This window comes from Rhinatrema bivittatum, chromosome 7 (genome assembly GCF_901001135.1).
Source record: "Rhinatrema bivittatum chromosome 7, aRhiBiv1.1, whole genome shotgun sequence".
Taxonomy (NCBI): domain Eukaryota; kingdom Metazoa; phylum Chordata; class Amphibia; order Gymnophiona; family Rhinatrematidae; genus Rhinatrema; species Rhinatrema bivittatum.
Window position 1 is genome coordinate 189,450,684 of NC_042621.1, and position 20,608 is coordinate 189,471,291.

Genomic DNA, 20,608 nt, shown 5'->3' on the forward strand with positions numbered 1-20,608 from the left:
GGATCATCAGTGCAGCCTGTACTGCAGACCTGCCAAGTGGCTGTTTCTGGAGGGAGACTTTGGGCTGCTCCTGGCTTTTCTCACCCCCCCCCCCCTTCCTCATCCATTTTGGTGCATGTATGTTGTGTCTGTGGACCCTTGGGTCTGAGACACCCTGCAGGTTCTCGCCGTCAGCAGGCAGACCCAGGCAGGTTGAGCTTTTGGGTGCCAGGACCAGCAGGACTTAGGTGAGGGTCTCTGCTGATGACTGGAGATGTGGTCCAAGGCCAGGCAAAGATCGTAGACAGGCAGCGAGTAGACACATCAAGGTCAGGACAAGGGTCAGAGGCAGGCAGCAGTCAGGCGTATCCATAGTCCAGGCAGGAGTCAAACCAGGTATCCATCCCAAGGGAGAAGAAAAGGAATGGATAGGGCTGAGGCAAGCAGGCAAGGCAAGAGCAGGGCGGGCAGAGACAAATACTGGAGCAGGCTGAAGATGAAACTGGAACAGGCTTGGGAAGCAACATGCACTATGCTCAGTAGTTGGTCCTGTTGCTGAGGTGAGTTGCTTCTGGGGAGCTGCCCTTATATAGGGCAGGACCGATGAAGTCATCTTTAGGGACCATAGGGACTTTCCCATCGCAGTCCCTTTAAAAGCTGGGAAGTGGTGCTCTTGCATTTAAGGGGAGGCGTGGCACATTGCTGGTGGTGGCGTCCTGCTGGCAGCATCTCACTGCATTGGGGAGGGGCATCCTGCCTCGTGGCTAACTGCCGGTGTTTTGCCACGTTGATAGGCAGCAGGACCGGCCCGGCCGGGGGAGGTGAGTGAGGTGGTTCACAGGAGCAGCCCACTGACTGCCATACACAAAAGTGTATTACAGATGTTATAGAAAAAGAAAACATGATGGCAAATCAAGTGCCAAAGCCGCTCTCATCTGCTCATTTTTCTTTAATGTTGCAATACCACAGACTCTACTCTTTACCTTTGCTGACTTGCAACTAAGAATTCTCTATGTGCATCCTTTTCTTTCCTGAATTCTGATAATGGTTTTGCCTTCACAACTTTCACTGGGAGGCTATTCCATGCATCCACCATCCTTTTGTGAGGAAAGATTTCTTTATGTTGGTCCTCAGTATATGTTCCCTTTGAGCCCCATATGATGATATCCTGTCCTAGATATTCCTTTCCACTGAAAAATCCTTGCCTCTAGTGCACTATTTATACTTTGAGGTATATGAATGTATATCTCCCTCCTGTCCTTTACATTATATATTCAGGAGTCTTTAAATCATAGTGCCTATAGTTTAGACTCTTTGCCATTTTGTTAGCCCTCCTCTGGATTGCTTCTTATCTGAGTAATTCAATGGTCAGGAGGGAGCGTCCTAAACACCCTCAGAGTTCTTTAAATTGTGGTTAAGCAGGTTGTGTAATGGACTCCAGGTTAAATCACGCAAAAGCAAGGCTGATCAAATTCTGTGCGGCAACACTGATTTCTATTAATCAGGACCTGAAATAACTGCAGACAATTCCAATAACTTTTGTTCCATTTGGTGTGACTTATATTTACAAGCTTCTACACAGACACAATTTGAATGTACACAGGATTTCATTATCTGTGCTGAGCATAGTGAGTTCTGTATCAACATTCAATTTCATAGTTCGCCTATTTCACAAATCCTTCCTCCTTGAAACCTTTTCCTAGTATGGGTTTCACTTGGAGCTTTAGAATCATAGAACTCAATTCAATATGTAAATCATTGCTACATCTTATTCAAAGTTTAGATATGCTACTCAGAATAAATCTCTAGGATTTTAAAGCATGTGGCGTCTCCTCAGCTTATCCAAGGAAAGAACCTTCTGACTCATTCTCTACTGAATGTGTCCCTTTCTTAAAAGATACTACCCACTGAAACCTGTCTATTCCAGAGGAACCATATAGAAGGGTCTGTATGGGTGTAAATGTTGAATGTAACCCTTTGTTGGTTGGTTAGTTCTAATCTCTGTCTGGGTTACTGGATTCTTTACTAGTCTTGGTTAAGCTTCTGGTGTAATGGACCAACCTGAGATGAATCACTCACTGTAAAGGGTTGACTAAGCCCTTTTGGAGATTGTCAAGGCTGCACTATACTGCACAGACTCATGTGGGTTCACCAAGGGATTACTAGTCCTTTATTGGGTGGAAATACTCTCAACGAAAAAGGACAGATTGAAACTGTATGTTATGATTCTGCTCACTGGTCTAGCCGCGAGCAGCCTCTCACCTTTCTGCTGCTTGTTTTCCCTGTTGTCTGCCTGCCTGCTCCGCATGGCTGTAGCCGCTGTCTTCTCCTCCTTGCGGCCTGAGGCCAACGCCATCACCACTGCTGTTCGCGGCATGGAGCCGCCCCTCTGCCTCCTTCCCTTGCGGCCAGGAGGCCGCTGACATTCTCTCTCCTATGTGGCTGGAGCTGCTGACGTCGCTTCTCCACCCTGCGGCCAGGAGGCCGCAGACACCGTCCCCACAAGGCCCAGAGGCCACCCTGAAGCATTCCTCTTTGCGGCAGGAGCCGCTGATGTCCTTTTCCTCTTCTCGACCCAGAGGCTGCTGACACCAGTGTTTCCTCAGCGGCTGGAGTCGCCCCCAGCTTCCATTCCCATGGCTGGGGTCTCCTGACGTCAGGCCTGGCTTCATGGCCTAGTGCCACTCCTGCTCTGATCTGCAGCATGGCTGCTGTCCCTGGTCCTGCCTCCTTAGGTGCGGGGCCGCGCCTCTCCTTGAGAGTTAAAAGGCCAGTCCCCCTGGCTCCTCCTGATGACCTCATCTTGGGTGTTTTCTCTTCAGCCCTACAAAAGGGCTCAGCCTTCAGTTCCTCATTGCCTTTGCAAGGAGCTAGTCCTCCTTAGGACTCCTTGTCATGTCAGCTTCTTCAAGGTATCCTGTTCTTTGTGGGAATTCCTTTGTCTTCATCTGTGGTTCCTGATCCCTCGTCTCGCCTTCGTTCCATGTTTGGTCTCTCGCCGGATCCTAAGTCCTGTCTTCAGATGTCTTTGTCGTCCGACCCTCCTGATGTCTTCACCTTCAGATCTTCCTGAAGTCTTCATCTTCTGATGTCTTGTCTTTCCTGAAGTCCATCACTCTGTTGTCCTGCCTCTTGGAGCCTCCTCGCTGCTCTTTGGTGACCTGGGTGTCTGAGGTCCAGATGTCTCGTTTTCCAGTTCTCTTGCCACCTCCTTGATGCTCTTGGCTGAGTGTCCTGGGGATTAAAGTCCAGATGTCCTGACATGCCTGATGCCTTCGTGTCAAGTTGTCTTCGTCTTCAGAATCTTTGATGTCTCAGTCTTCAATTCTTTTCGCTGTCAAGCGTTCAGACCCTTTTGGGCTCCTACGTCTAGGAAACCTTCTGACTCTTTGGTGCCCTCGTTAGGGTAGCCCCTTATCGGATGTCGTGGTTCCGGAGCTACCTCCTAGTGGGCCGTCCTCTCCATCTTCGGCTGACCTTCTGATTCGTCTTCCTCGTTGGATCGGAAGCTGCTGCTTCCCTTGGTTGTCCACGCCGATCACACCAAGCCCCCGAAGCCTCAGTTTAGGATGGGTGCTGCTACGAGTCATGACCGGATATCTTCATACTGAGTTTTAACTCTTTTGTCATCTTTCCACTCAGCAAGTGTCTTCATCAATGTCCTTGATGTTCTTCTCTTCAGCCTAGCCTCATCCTTATCCAGTATCGTCTGACCTTGTTCTCAAGTCCTCGTCTGATCCTCATCTTCAAGAATCGTCGGATTGTCTTCAGTCCTCAAGTCTCGTCTTATTCCAGTTCCATCGTCTGCCCTCAACCTCTGTCCGTCCTGGCGCATTTTCTGTTCCCGTATGGCAGGTGCGAAAGGACTATGGAGTGGCCAGAGGGCTACCCCAGAGACTAGCATTGCGTTGTTGGGTCTCTACTGATGCGTCAGGTTTGGTGGAGATGCGAGACCCTGGTCTTCTGCCTGTCCGCCTATGCTGGGATACATCTCACCTGCCTCAGCGCTTCTAAGGAGCTCCTCTCTGCAGTCGCGTCGTGGTCCAAGGGCACACCACTCTCCCTGAAAGCAGGATCACTCCCAAGCGCTCCCACAACACTGTAGTGGTGGTTCCAGAAGTAAAGATAATGACAGTCCAATCCACAAGCAGTTCACAGGGAATAAATATTACATCTCTTATCGACTGAAGCTCTTGCATCAATTATTCTGCCTGATGAAAGCAACACTTCTTAGAACTCCATGGAGTTGACTACTAGAGTAGAAGAGTTGGATTGCAATCTCTTATTCCATGAGTTGTTGTGAGACTAGATTCCTGAACTCTATCCAGTTCATGCACAGCATAGAACTTACAATTCTCTCAGTAAACAAGAGAAATTGTTCCTAAGAATAGGGAAGATATCTTTAGGTTGTGCTGCATTGTTCCTCTTATGGGTTAGCTGGAAAACTTAGTCTAGGAGCAAGGTGAAAAGCTGAATATCTCCCAGCTCACTTTCCTTTAGATTCCTCCTGTAGATTCCCACAGGAAAACTTAGTCTAGGAGCAAGGTGAAAAGCTGAATATCTCCCAGCTCACTTTCCTTTAGATTCCTCCTGCAGATTCCCACAGGAAAAAAAAATCTAGGGACCTCTAGAAACCTATAAAAACACTTTTAGGGTCTCATAAGCAGTTGGGCAAGTCTTTAAATAAATACATACCTAGGAGAACCTGGTCACATTGTGCCACTGGGCTTCAGGAGAATCCCTTTTTACTCACTGCTCTACGTCTTCATTGACTGGAAACTCTCACAAGTGAGCTTGCATACTCTTTCCAGGAACTCAGAACGTCAGCAGGAGTTTGGGGGGGGGGGGGGGGGGAGAAGAAGAGGACTTGGATTCAGACAACAACCAAATGAGTCCTGACTTTTATGGTCTGGTGGTATTGAAATGTAGACATAAGGGAAAAAACACAGGACTGCATCTACGGCCAAGTCAATAAGCAAAGCATGTCAAGCAACACTGTCTGAATTTTCAAGAAGGAACATCATCCAGTAAAAATGTTGCTAGCAGTACATGTTTTATGGGTTATCATAAGGCTTGGGTATAACTGCACAGAGTAGCAGTTGCTACCCTTAAGAGAAACATGGAGATAACCTGCATGGTGCAGCAGATACTGCTGGGCAGACTGGATTGACCACTTGGTCCTTTTCTGCTGTCATTACTATGTTACTATGTTTTTTTACCATGCTTCCTGCAGATTTTATGTCTCTCAGCATCCTTCACTAAAGCTTACACAACTCAATCATACTCTCTAGCGTATGCTTACATCTCTGGGAGACACTCCAGCAAGGGTTCAAACACAGGGGTTCACACACTCTGGGACACAGGTGCTACATCTATAATTATTTGGAAATGTGGCCTCCAGAACTGAACCCTAAATTCCAGAAGGCCAATGTACTAACGTGCAATAAATTTAATGCAGAAGTCATAATTTTACCTACATTCATTTTCTATCAGGACTTGAATGCAAATAAGCTCAGTAGAACATTTACAGAAGTTTCCTATGGACAGCTTTGTAAAAAAGATATCTACAAGTCAATGAGGTTTCATGCAAAGCCTTTTCATGAATATTTTAGCACTACAGACATAGTTAATGAGCTGTCTTTGCATGATCTGGCATCACAGCAGTTTATTAATTTTGATATTACATAAAGTTGCACAAAAACATACCTGCACCCGTGTTTACTAGACAACAGGTCAAAAAATTTCACAAAGTCCTTGTCTCATGTACAAATAGAAGACTTGGCTCCTAAGTTCAATTTGCACGTGAAGCAGACGCCGCAAAATTCAGCACACTTTAGTCCATCTACCCCTTGAGGAGGCCTCACCAGTGATTTGCATGAATGCCTGATCAACTTCTTTTTTGTGTTGGTTATAACTATGCACCTAAGAATTCCTCTGGCTCTCATCACTCTTATTATCAGGCCAATACATTACAGTGCGCTCCGGTGGCTCCTTATTCAGTAAGGGGTAATAGCGCATTGAAAACGCGTGTCCAACCCCCCCGAGACTAATAGTGCCCGCAACATGCAAATGCATGTTGATGGCCCTATTAGTCATTCCTGCGCGATACAGTAAGTAAAATGTGCAGCCAAGCCGCACATTTTACTTTAAGAAATTAGCACCTACCCAAAGGTAGGCATTAATTTCTGCTGGCACCGGGGAAGTACACAGAAAAGCAGTAAAAACTTTTGCCGGCGTCCGGTTTCTGAACCCGTGGCTGTCAGAGGGTTTGAGAACCGACGCTAGCAAAATTGAGCGTCAGCTGTCAAACTCGCTGACAGCCGCTGCTTCCGTCAAAAAAGAGGCGCTAGGGATGCGCTAGTGTCCCTAGTGCCTCTTTTTACTGTGGGCCCGTATGTTTTGCAAACTTGAGCTAATCAGGGATGATCTCAGCAAGATCCCTCACTTTGTTCCATATGAGTGCCTCCTTCCCACTCCTCTCATGTACTACTTTCTTGAGTTTCTCTGCCCCAAATGAAACTCTGGATTTTTTACATTAAATCTTAGTTGCCAAGCTCTGATTTCCTTTGCCATCATTTTTAAATTGTTCTTCATTACTTCCATTCCATCCACCCTGCTGCAGGTCTTAGTATCATCTATAAAAAGATAAACATTTCCTACTAATCCTCTGAAACATCAGTTATGAAAATAGTGAACAGAAGTGACCTCACAACTAATCTCTGAGATAAACCACTGATAACCCCTCCTTTGTTGGAGTGAACTCCATTTACCACTACCCTGTTGCATATTACTTTACCAGTTTCTAACCTAGTTGACCACTTTAGGACCCATCTGTAAGCTTCTCAGCTTGTTTATAAGCCCCCTGCGTAGTCAAAAGCCTTACTGAAATCTAAACACATTACTACTACTACGCATTTCTATAGCACTACACAACATATGCAGTGCTGTACAAACACACAAAAAAAGACAGTTCCTGCTCAATAGAGCTTACAATCTAATAAGACAAACATAAAGGACAAGAGACTTGGGGCATTTCATAAAGCAAGATAATGGTTAAAAAAAGAAAAGATTGTCTGCTTTTAGTCTCATTAACTATCAGGCCTAAGATTTAAAAGCAGCTTCAAACAGGCAGATCTATAGATGGGATTGAAACACGGTAAGAGAGGGAGTATGATGCACCAGTTCAGGAAGACTGTTCCAAGTGCACAATGCAGCCAAGAAGAAAGTACAGAGTAGGGAATTGGCGGTAGAGGAGAAGGGCCAGATAGAAGTGATTTGTTCAATAAGCGGAGGTGTGTAGAGAGAGATAAGAGAGGAGAGTGGTGAGGTACTGCAAAGTGAAGGCATTTGAAGGTGATAAATAGAAGCTTGAACTATATGTGGCACCAGATAGGGAGCCAATGCAGTGACTTCAGAAGCGGGATTATGTGAGTGTAGTGACTTTGGTGAAAGATAAGTCACATAGCTGAATTTAGGACAGAATGCAGTGGAGAGAGATGGCTTGCCGGGAGACCTGTGAGGAGCAGGTTGTAATAGTCTAAGCAAGAGGAGATGGGAGAGTGGATAAGGGTTCTGGTAGTGCATGTTGCAGTCGGACACTGCTGGCAAGGTAGTGGACCCTTGGGCCGGCCCACCGAGGGTGACGGGGGAGGCGGAGCCCCAGACAGGAGGTGTTCACCCGGGAACCAGGAACCCCCCAGGAGGAGTCCGTAGGGCCCTGGGACCACGGACTTGGGGTATAGTCAGAGTCCAGAGGCAGAGGTGTGCTTAGACCGGGACCAGCGTAAACTGGAAGTATAGGAAGTCCAAGGTACCCGGGAAGCAGGAGCTGGCAGTACAGGGCCGAGGGCCAGCTGAAGACAGGGCAGCGGGCGGCAGCGGAGACTGTAGCAAACCGGAGGCTGAAGCAGGCTGTGAGCTGAAGCAGAGTTTGTAGCAGACCGGAGCTGGAGCAGGCTGTAGCTGTAGCAGAGTCTGTGGCAAACCGGAGCTGGAGCAGGCTGTAGCTGAAGCAGAGTCTGTAGCAAACCGGGGTCAGAGGCAGGCAGCAGGCTGAAGCGGAGTTGTAGGCAAACCGGAGTCAGAGGCAGGCAGCAGGCTGAAGTGGAGTCGTAGGCAAACCGGAGTCAGAGGCAGGCAGCAGGCTGAAGCGGAGTCGTAGGCAAACCGGGGTCAGAGGCAGGCAGCAGGCTGAAGCGGAGTCGTAGGCAAACCGGGGTCAGAAGCAGGAAACCGTAGGGAACAACAGGAGCGCAACTCAGAACAACTATGCAGTTGTGAACCTCGTTGCAAGGCGATGAGAGAGAGTTTGAACACCGGTTATATCGGGACTTGGGCGTGACGTCAGCAACACGGGTGGGGCCAGGCTTCCGGGAGTTGAGCGTTCAAGACGGGCGTCCTCGCGCGCGCGCGAGACTGAGGAGAAGCAGGCACGTAATGGCGGCCACCACGTGGAGTGAGAGAAGTCCCCGGGGTCCAGAGTCGGCGGAACGCGGCGGTTCCTGAAGCGGAGGTATGCAGGGTTGAGCCCGAGGCGAGGGGAAGCGGTGGCGACCGCAACAGTGCATTTAGAAAGGAAGGGGCAGATTTTGGTGATGTTATAGAGAAAGAAATTTCACGTTTTAGCAGAGTTTTGGATATGCGTAGAGAAGGAGAGAGAGGAATCGAAGATGACTACTAGGTTACAGGCTGAGGGAACTGGATGACCGTGTTATCCACAGTAATAGAGAAAGGAGGAAGAGGGGAGGTGGGCTTGGGGGGAAAGATAAGGAGCTCCATCTTGGCCACATTGAGATTAACGTGGCAGCGGAACATCAAGGCAACAATGTCAGACAAGCAGGCAGAGATCCAAGTGTTATGGTTAAGCGGTGTTTGGGTGGATTCTCGGGTACTGTGGCAGATGACCACGCCCATGGGGAGGAGCCCCGTGAGGCGCCACAGTACTGGGCTAAACACAGGACGCACAAACACAGAATTAGTTCTTTATTAGACAGCTTGAAGTATACCATCAGAGGTGGCAGTAGTGAGGTAGTCTGGATGTAGCAGTCTCAGGATCCTCGGCAGAGGGGACCCTTCTCACCCCGTTGGTAAAGGGGAATTCCGGTGTGGGTCTTCCAGTCAGGCAGTACTAAGGATGAGATAGACTGAGAGATTACTCACTAGATGGTTGCTGTAGGTATGCGATTCCACCAGGTTGAAGAAGATGGTACAGGCACCGAGGCAGGGAGAGCAGGCCCTCAAGGAGCGAGTACCTGATCCCTGTAAGGCACCTGAAATAAAGCAGAGGGCCCCCGAGGAGCGGGTACCCAGGTTAGCAATTATCCCGAAGGGCGGAGAGAGAGATTCCAATGGCAGCACAGAAGCGGCAGAGGAGCTTAAACCGGCTGAGACCAAGTCCTTGATAACTCAATGAGCTAGCAACAAAGTACAGGCTATATACCCGAATGGCGTGACGTCAGTAGAGGGGAACGCCCCCGAGGTTCGCGCCATTGCTGGAATAAAAACGTGGGTGGTGTGCGCGCACGCACCCTAGTAGGCCCTTGGAAGGAGCATGGCGGGAGGCAGCACCATAGCCATTCCGTAGACGCCGGAGAAGTCGGCTTGTAGATGCGGCAGCAGCCATTTTCCCTAGGAATGCGGGAGGAGCCATGAACAAGGTGAGGCAAACGGTGCAAAGCAGTCTAGCACCAATGGACACAACACCAGGACTGAATTTCTGTTGAAATTTCTGGTGTAGAAAGGTAGATCTGGGAGTCATCAGCATAAAAATAGTATTGAAAGCCATGAGAGGAAAGCAGAATACCAAGGGAAATAGTATATAGTAAGAAGAGGGCCCAGGACAGAACCCTGAGGCACACCCATGGCAGCAGAGGAGGACCCACGAGAGGAAATATTAAAAGCGCAATGGGAGAGGTAAGAAGAGAATCAAGACAGGACAGAGTCCCGAAATCCAAGCAAGAACAGAGTATCAAGGAGTTGGTGGTGACTAACAGTGTCAAAAGCAGCAGACAGGTGAAGGCGGATAAGGACAGAGTCAAGACCTTTGGCTTTAACCATAAGCAGGTCATTGGAAACTTTGACAAGGGTTGTTTCAGTTGAATGTAGAGAGCAAAAATGGAACTGGAGTGGGTCAAGAATGGCTTGAGATGCAAGAACATATCATGTTCTTGCCCCTATCTATTTCTTTGGTCATCCTGTCAGAGAAATTGGACAGATTTGTTTGATATGATCTTCCTTTGATAAAACCACTCTGCCTACAATCCTGTAATCCCAAATTGAAGATAGTCCACTATTCATTTCTTTAGTGCTGTCTCCATTAATTTACCCATCACTGAGCTGAAACTAACTGATGTGTAGTTATTAGCTTCTTCTCCACTCCCAATTTTGCAAAGAGGGACGATGTCTGCCTGTTTTTAATCCTCCAGAACCACTACTGTCTTCAAATAGAGATTGAACAGAACTCTCAGTGCTCCTGCCAGAACCCAGGAGCCTCCATAAAATCCTAAGATTTATCCCATCTGGTCCCATTGCCCTGCCCACTTTCAGTTTTGCAAGCTCTGACAGGTTTAAAACTATCACAATATATGGGGATGTAGATTTGAAATTCAGGATTTCAGCTCTAGTACTGTGCAAGATTATTTATGTAGTTGTAATGCCTTTGTTTTCAAGTCCCTTTGATAGCACCATTTAAAACATTTTCAGATGCTTTGTATTTCCCTAACTAGGTTGCCTATGGCTCAAAATGCACTGAATTTTGGGCAGAAGTTGCTGTTTTTCTCCATATCATTTTTCTACGGGTGCTTGTATGGCAGAGAAGCCCAGTAGAAAATGTATGCCATGATATGGACAATTTTGCACAAAAAAAGAAATAACTACACCAGCTTTTTGGCAAAAAACAGCCCTTAAATCTGTTTTTGCATGTATTTTAGTGCTGTAAACATGGTTAATACTTTGCATGAATTTGCACCACAGCAGGTCTTTAACTTTGATTTTGCATACAATTTCTCAAGTATAAACTTGCATCCATATGTATACCTGCCAAGCCAAAAACTGGGAAAACAGTGCACTGAAGTCTCACTTAGTCGCACAAGTTGCTGTTTTTACACACGAAGTAAAATTCGGCACTCTTCGGTACACCAACCTCCAGGTTCAAGAAGTAAAGGCTCACTTAGATGCAGGGTCCAGCTTTAAGACTAATTTATGACATTAACTCACTTGCATAAACCTTGTGGTCTTAAAGAGCTCAAGTTTCTTAAAATGCTCCAACTTAGGAGCGGGAGTAAAATGAAAGCAAGCGAGTCTCCTCACAGAAGGCCAGTGTTTTGAATAGCCCGTATTATTCGCCGGCACTTTAAACCCATGTACACTGCAGCAGGATTTCAAAGAGGAAGCGCGCGCATCGTTTGCCTTTGAAAATGAGTAGCCTCAAAGGCAAACGATGCGTGCTAAAAGTGCCCCTCTCTGCTATTTGTGCGGGCGGCCGAGCAGAAGCAACATAATGCGTGAGTATTAAACAATAAAATGTATCCACGCTGTTTTACCCCCCTCCCCCAGTCTAAACCCACCTCCCGTCAGCACTTCTTTTTAACCCAGCTCGCAGTCTGTACGCTGTGAAAGCCCAGGAGAGATTTTCAGTCAAGGCATTCTAACCCGGTAAATGATTTTGCTTACTTTATTATTTTTTTCATAATTAAGTATTAATTTAAGAGAAGGACAGTATAAAACGTATATGATTATCCTATTAATCACATAAATGGAAATACCAATTCACTTTCCATATAGATTATGTAACCGAAAAATTTATTGGCACCTTCTAGATAATTTATAAACCAAACCAAACTTATTTACGTGCCTGTTTGTAAACCGTTGTGATGGACCATTACTAAACGACAGTATAGAAACGTTTTTAAATAAATAAATTAAATTGTCATCTGTTGGTTTTTTTAGGGGTTTTTTGCCAACTTTTTCTCCTTTTCAAGGTCCTCGGCACTGTCTTGTAGCACTTCAAGCACACGTGTTTAATGCCATCGATGATTTTTTTTTTTTTTAACTCTGTTTAGCTGTTCCGTTAATGTTCAGCAAAAGCAAAGCATTGTGTCAAAGTCGGACAGCTGATCTTGGGCAGAACTTAAAAGCTATAAAAATATTAAACTGGAAACACCAGCCTCCAGCTCAGGAATCTACTCCAGGTTAAGTAAATGAAGACTAAATATGGCTGGGTAGAGACGCGAAGATCTTCAGCTCATTGCTGAGATGTTTAACTTTGTAACCTTATTATTCCAAACACTTTTCTTCTTACAAGCCCCCAGGAACTAGGGTTCTGTTATTTTCCATAGTCGAGGGTAGAAGATGAATGAGTTCTAACAAGCTCTTCCCTTCATTAGAAACAAATCTTTGACGTACAGCCAAGAAAAGCAAACCTTCTCTCAACAATATAGATATATATATATATATACCATGCTTCATGATAACAGACCCAGAACAAAGACTGCGCTTTTGTATTTTTTAATAAGATGAAAAATGCAATACACTCATTTATTGAAAATGAAATGAAAAGAGCCCCTCCCCCGCACATTTTTTTTGTTTGTTTTTGTTTGAGAAAGCAGAAGATAAAAAATGCTGTGCCCTATCCACACCCCCCTGGACCACACTTTTACCTGTTCCGCAGGGGTCTCCTATGAAAAAAAAAAAAAAAAGGACAAGATCTATCTCCAACCGCTACTGTACCGGAGCGACAATGGTGCCAGCATTACTTTTATGTATGGCTGGACAGAATGCAGCCACCACACGACAAATTGAGGCATCGTATGCTGCAAGGCCTCAAAACAAAATGGCGCCAACTTTATTTCTGACCTGGTGCCGGGAGGAGAAGAGTGAGGGACTGGAGATTACTTTCGCCTCTTGCTTCATTGGAGTGTCCTGCAGAAGGGGGAAATGTGGTCCAGGGGAAGGGGATTGTATTTTTTTTTCTTTTTTTCAGTGTAATGTTTATTTTGGTTTAGCAAACAAAATGAAACAAAACAGCTGAAACCCAAATGTAAAAAAAAAAAAAAATGAATAAACGAAGCTCATTGTTTTCCCTGCACATCCTTTCTCTGAACGATATGCTACTGTTTACAATAGTGTAGAGGACTCATAAGTTATTGCTCTTTTGGGGAGCAATTTTTAAATTATCAGCACTGGGACAAAGTCTGCTGGTGCTCTTTATCCACAGGCTTTGCACCAATATTCAAAGGCAAATACATTTTTATATTCAAACTTGCTTCCAGTAAGAAGTACGCATGGTCACTTGTGCCTGCTTTTTCTGTGGATAGATTTTTGCTGGAAATGTACAGAGCTGAAAATCCACCAACCTAAATATGCCCCTGGGAAAGCATCCTCTCAAAGAGCATGCATGGTGCAACATCATACAGACTTAAGTTACATTGAAGAAGGGTAAGGCTCAGGCTGTCGATTAATACAAATAAAATACCTTTTGCCTAGTAAGCCACTTAGAAAATTGTGCTCCCCAGATGTATATATATATATATATATATATATATATATACATACAAAAAAAAACCCCAACGTAAAAACGTGGGAGACAGTAAGCACTATTATTATGTTTTAATAAATTAATTCAAATATATGACGCTTCTTAAAATTATTAATCTTTTATTGAAAACTTAACAATGAACTAACAAATTTTGTGAAAACATTTTTTTACAAATCATTAAATATTTCGTGTACGCTAAAATCAACTTTTAGTCCAATTAATTATGACCCTCAATCCTCTCCTATTTCTAACCTCAATCTTACCCTAATCGGACTATGTATGCCTTAACCACATTGATGTTGTAATAGGTCTATTTTGATGAATACACCACTTAGTTCTTTAACAATCTTATCTATGTAACTTAAATTACATTCCTTTATCCATTCAATGAACTTATATTAGTGGTATATATCATTTAGCTGGTTCTTTCTTCCATCCCGACAAGGTCCTCGTTTCGCCAATGTTGGCTTCTTCAGGGGAATACTCTTATTAAGACCAAACATCAACAGAAACCAATGACTTCCATCACTTGTATCTGAACTTTTAAAGGAGTGGATTCAGAGAAGACACATTCAATTCACTCCGGCTCAATGGCTCCTATTGTTTAATGTATGAAAACTCCCGAATGTGAATGTGAACCTCTCTGCCTCGTCAAACATCCGTCTCCACAAACATTTAACGCACAGTTATATGATGATATAGGAAATGAAAGTGGTAGAGGAACATCGGGACTGATTCCGAATCAATTTAAAAGGGTACAAAAATCTATCTGTGCGGTTGAACAATGAGCCGGTTGGAAGTTTGATAGGAGTGTTTGATTTGTGACTCCATTTTGAGAACAGCAGTTCTCTTTCGAAATAAGGTGTGGTGAAACAAATTTGAAATCCTGGGAGGAATATCCATGGTTAAATGTTTGTGTATTTCAACATCATTTTCCAAAATGATGTCGACCAGACCGGTGCTAGGGGATGCTGCTGCTTCTGTGAGGTACTGGGAGTGGAGGGAAGGGCCAGGGAGCTCCCTAAATCACCTGTTCCTTTTTGGATTTTAAGGAGGTGCGCCCACTAGGCACCAGGGATTGTATTTTCTTTGGGGGGGGGGGCAGAGGAGTTATCGGGAGAGGGGTTTAAGGTGGAGGGAAGGGTTAGTTTAACAAAAGGGGAGGGGTTTAAGAAAGGAGGCAGGGCATCATTGCGATAGTCTAAGATCTTTTTTTTTAATTTTGGGTCCATGCTACCTCAAGAGGAGGCGAGGGTCTCAGAATATCCCCAGAGGGGGAAGTTGTCACTTTGTGGCATGGGTGTTGCATTGGGCTCTTTAAATTTTCCCTCAGGAGCAACTCCCATGCCACAATGTGACAACTTCCTCCTGTGGGGATATTCTGAGACACCCCCCCCCCCCTCCCCACACACACACCCGCCTCCTCTTGAGGCAGCATGGACTAGCATCCAGCTGCTCACACAGAATAATAGCTATACCTCCTTCAAATGTGATAAAATAATGGAGCTGGGTTTTTTCAAAGTCAGCCACGTTATTTTATTTGCATTAAATTAGATATGCATTAGCTGTGTTGAATACATTTGCAAAATGTATGCATGCAAACCAAATGCAAAGCAGCTAATTGTAATAGGGGCATGTTGGTGGCCTCAATATTGCGTGATATCATGAATTTCCTGCAAAAAATAGAATTGATCATGCATTAGATGCTGTTTGACATGCATTATATCTTTGTCACAGCATAGTAAATAAATCTAGGCCTAAATTAGGTGCCTTATGCTGAAAATCAGCGCTAAGCACCTAACTATTTCCCTGCCCTAATTCCTCACCCTAACCACCTATGTTTTAGACTCCTCAATTTATGAGCCTAGTGAAACTAAGCCCTAAATCTAGGAATTCAGCCCTAGTACATTTTCAGAAGGGCCAGTTAAGGAACTGAACTCGTAAAGTTGGGCTCCTAAACCATTTGTATATACGACTCAAAATTATCAGTAGAAACAAAAGAAAATAAAAATCTATTTTACTAATATATGGGAAGTATCAGAAAAAAAGGAATTGAATATGGCATATTGATGGGGTTTTTATTAATTAGGCTCATCATGTTTTCAATAAGTTATTTAAGGTGAATTTTAAAAGCCCAGCAGGCACCAAAACTGGGAGATACCTGCACAAGTCGGGCTATTGTGTATCGAACTGGTTTTAAAAGCTGCCCGTGTATGCGCACACTTTCTGCTACCTGCACAAATGAAAAGCTCAGAAAGGGTGGGGCATGGGCATTCCTGATTTTAAAATAGAAATTTTTGCATAAATATGCGCATAGGCGCATGCCAGGGTCCCCTGCCACGTCACTTTCCTCCTGCTATAGATGACGTGTAAGTAATAAAGAGAAATAGGCAGGTCGGTGGGGTTTTAAGGGTCAGGGCTAACAGGGGGAAAGGGAGGTAACTAAACTAGGGGCGGTTTGGAAATCCTGTTCCTTACCTGGGTTTACTGGGGAAACTGGCCATGGCGTCAGCATACATGTCTTTTAAAATCCCCCCTAATTATGAGGCAGATGTGGCATCTGCGCGCACAGGCGTGCACCCACTTAAAATTGAGCACACGGGGATGTGCGGTCAGGCTGTTTTAGAACATGCATGCACATAAGCGCAAATGTTATAAAATGGCCATATCCCTGGTGCGGGCTGACGAAAATGCTCACGTGTGGCCCTGCGCCTGTTTAAACTTTACCATCCCGATGCTTTTAATGAATGATTTAAGAGGGACTGGGAACAGGGCATTTAATAACAGCTTTCATGGGCAAAAGAAGCCACAAAAGGTGGATATTGACAACTGCAAATTAAGGCAGACAGCATCAATAAATATTAAAAGATGACCTGAGAGGCTAATGGCTTTTACTCAAGAATACTCAAACAATATAAGAACACACTTATAGTCACCATATAGTTTATATGGATGATTTAAAGAAATGAGAATTAGACCAGCAACAAATCAGGACCCACTAATGGATCACAGAAGACCAGCAGGTGATTAATAACACCAGCATGAAGAGCATCCGACCAAGAAAATCAAGGGTAAGGCAACAATCATTGTATAAATACTCAGCTTTGAATTCATAGCACAGAAGCTGCTAAACAACAAAAATCCACATTTGAACTTTGCAGTGATTTTATTTTGTAGTAGGTTTTGTGCTTTAATCACAGCCTCTAAACAGAAGCATTTGTTAAAGATGTGGGGAGAAGCTGGAAGCAAGAATACTGCTCAGCATGGGGGCAATGTGCACTAAAGCCACCCAGTGGTGAGAGATGCAGGTGGTACCCGATTCATTTTCTGTGACTGGAAGCTTCATAAAGAAACTACTAACTAGGCACATGCATTGCAAAATGAAAATTAGACACACACAGCTTACTCCTGACCCCCAAAGTGCCCCTGGGGAACGGCTCTTTTTAATCCAGCTAAACGTTTGCAGGCTGCAGTTTTCACCCCCTGAGAGACCTAAGCCAGGGAACTCAATTACTCGACCAGATCCTTCTGCTACTTGTCCTCCATGGGTTACCAACTTCTAGGAAGTTAATCTCTGTTGTTATGGCTCTTTAGACAAGTTAGAGAAGTAGCATCCAAAAAAAAACTTGTTGCGGTAATTCAATTAAACATCTTGTCCTGATCGTTTCAGTTTCTAAAGAAATATCAGTACTGTATTAAAGTTTTTTTGGACTGCTTCTCTTGTTTAATTGCTCCCTCTCATATGCATCTAAGTAATGTTGCGATGCTGATCCTTATCAAAATCCCGGGAGCTATTACCCCGACACATGTAAAGTATGATTGAAACACAAGGAAAACACGACTCTGCTCAGATTTTTTTGCATCAAGCAATAAGCCTGTAATGAAAAATAAAAGGAATATTCTAAAAAAAAAAAAAAAGTTTTTAAATATAAGAAATAACATACATCAGGACGGAAAAGAAGGAAGTGTTAGGAATAAGACCAAAAGAAGCAAGAGCATCAAGAAGCAGACAAACTGATCATTTTGAAGCCTCTCGCTGTGTTTACCTTGTTTATAACGCGCCACCGCGTAACACATTTCACCTGCGCTGCGCTGGTAGTTTTCACTCTTCGCTAAAAACAACTCTGATGACTTATTTCCCTAGTGGCTTTCTGGACCATAATTTGGAAACTGGGTAACTGTAAAGGTAATAGACTATTTCCCCAAATCGTTTGCCGGTCGTTCTTCTTTTCTTTCTTCCATCGTTACACGTGCCCCTGAGCTTTTATTCTGACCAGCGCAAGTAACGGGGACTGCAACGGGCTCAGAATATCTTTCACTCACCTGTCCGCAGCCACAGCCGTCATCGTATAAATGCTAACAAACATGGCCGTGACGGGGAAGAAGTTGTGAAACCTGCAGAAGCCCTTGTCAAAATACCAGACATTGTGGCTGGCGTAGATGAAGTTAAAGGTGGTATTGAAGACGGCCGTGAACACATCCGAAAAAGCCAAATTGACAATAAAATAGTTGGTAACCGTCCTCATCCTCTTGTGGGCCAGGATAATCCAGATGACCGTGAGATTGCCCACCACGGACACGAGGACGGTGAAGGAGTACGTGATCGCCCACAGAGCGATTTGCCAACCAGGCTGGGCAAAGGAGTTTACGGAAGTCTCGTTTTCGTCGCCGGCACCCAGGGATTCATTGCCCGAGGCATTGACAGCGTTTAAGAAGAAAGGAGCGCTCATGTCTTGGCTTTTCCAACAGGCGCAGAGTTAATTAAAAGCAGAAAAGTGGTACCTTAACTGACAAATTAAAACAGGCATTCGTCTTCACCACTTATCAGATGTGGGGGGAAAGAATGGTTTTGGTGGTCTGTACAACAATCCAGTTTAGTCGGGGTAGGGTTCCGGTTTCCAGAGTTGAGTTACTGATTCCACCTAGCAAAACGTCTCTTCCTTATTACCTTCGAACTGGATTCGACGGCAGAAAAGAAGCAAATTCACTTGTCCACACTGTTAATTTTTCCTTCTAAAGTTTTTTTAAACCATTCCTGATCCATGGATGCCGTTGTGAGGTCTCTTTCTGAAAAAAAAATACTATAGAAATAGAGTTTAAAAAAGGTTTCCTAGCATAAGTGCAATCCAGATATCAATGGTTCATAAGTGACTCCATAGCATGTGCGTTATTTAAGCATGGCAGGAAAAGGCGGCTGTGCCATTCGGATCGTACTACAGCGCTGCTGTCTTTTCCTCTCTTCCCTTAGTGGGAGGTTTAAGCAAGCTTTCTACACGCTCCTGTTTTTCTATGAAGTCCTAAAGCGAAAAGAGGTGGAGACTAACGGAGGGGACAACCAAGAAAAGAACATCACGGTAAGTGGAATTTTGAGAGAGACTTTGCCTATTATGAGATTTCTGGGTTAAAACTGCAGTTCTTCTCTTGCACGGGGGGCTTTTAAGAGATTATGAGATTTATTGGGAAACAGTGTAAGTGTATGTGGTGTAGGAGAAAGAGCTAAAAAGAAAGCGTTCTCTTTGTTATTTTTTTTTTTCTGTCGTTTGTAAAACTTCTTGCGTGATTTATCAAAATCTTTTCCCATGGACAAAACAGGAAGAAAAGCCTTGATGCATTATTTTGGGAAGGCAGGTACAAATTGTCATGCCAATAAAGTGTTTCTTAAATCTGTATCTGTTGTGAGCAAAGGGGAATTTAAAAGGGATAAAGCAGTCACCCGTTCATTCTTACACATATAGAGGCCAATGTACTAAAGTGAGTACAATTTTGCAAAGTCCACTTCGAGTGCAAAAACATCAAATAGTGCACATTTTCCTTTTAGCAAATAAAAAAAAGTCTGCAAATTTTCAGTTTCACAGAAAGTAAATTTTCATACCAAGTTTTACACTTGTGAAAATGTATTTAAATTGTTGAGTTGCTGTGTGCCAAGTTATGCAAAGCAGCTCATTAACAATTGGTGCCTAATAAAATTATGTGCAAACTTTTCTTCACAAATTTGATTTCCAAACACTTTAACTACAGCTCAATGAAGTGTAAATAAAGCTTTTGCAAAATTTCCTGTAGAACAATAATATTTTCTCTCTGATGCTGTTTTGAATTATGACTTGAAATTGCATAATCTAACATGGTACCATACTTAATGGAGCTGTTAATCTTCAAGATTTGGAAGACATCCAATTCAAATATTTATTTGGTCTCCTTGCTAGTACAGAATGAGGCATCTGAAAATCTTAGAAAGGAAAGAGGCAAAATACCTTGTGCAGGATTTCTCATACTCTTGCTAACTGAAAGGCACCAATATTTCTCACTTGTAACACACAAACACACACACACACAAATATATGTATATATATATATGTATGTATGTATGTATAGCAAGGCTGGATTAAGAGGCAGACAAGCCAGGCAACTGCCTGCCTGTGGGAGGTTCCGGGAGCTTGTGGGTTTGGTTCGGCACCGGGGGGGGGGGGGGGGGGGGGGGGGGGGGGGAAGGCAATGGGGAGGGAGGCGGAGCTGAGCTGGCAGGGACCGCCCTTCACTGTCATCAACTACTGCTGCTAGTCCAGGGGCAGGAGGACTGCCAGACTGGAGTCTGTCCCTCTGTTGTCAAAGCTGGGGGGAGGGGAGCAAAAGATGGGGGTTCATTTTCCCCCTCAGGGCATTGCTCTGGCATGCCCACCTAGCTCAGTTCAGTCCTGTGTATATAGATAGATATACACATACATACAATAACATCCTCTTTGTAGGTAGCAGGAAGAATGGAAGTAATTCTAAGTAACGTTATCACCTATCTGCTGATCTTTCATCCTTTCATGACCTACTCTGTTACATTCCTGTTTAAATTCATCTCTTATTCAAAGAAGAAAACAAAACAAGTCCATAATGCTACAAACCATAACTACACAATCATAGAAACATATAATGTGTCAGCAGATAAGGATCTTAAGGTCCGTCTAGTCTGCCCAGTTTCTTGTGCTGTGCCATAGACCACTGTTGATTTTTGGCTTTTCCCTCACTTCTTCACAACCAAGACTCTTCTATGCTTGTCTCATGCTTTCTGAAATTTTGTCACAGTTTCTGCTTCTATCTCCACTACGT

At 44.3% G+C, this 20,608-nt stretch overlaps 1 protein-coding gene across 1 annotated transcript in view; it reads right to left on the reverse strand.

The window, feature by feature from the left end:
* Positions 1 to 18,749, reverse strand: part of TACR2 (tachykinin receptor 2) — a 33,849-nt gene extending 15,100 nt beyond the window's left edge. Inside the window, exon 1 of the mRNA XM_029609663.1 lies at positions 17,837 to 18,749. Coding sequence (XP_029465523.1) covers positions 17,837 to 18,243 — 407 coding nt within the window. The 5' untranslated portion in view covers positions 18,244 to 18,749. The remainder of the gene's footprint in view (positions 1 to 17,836) is intronic.
* Positions 18,750 to 20,608: the final 1,859 nt, after the last annotated feature.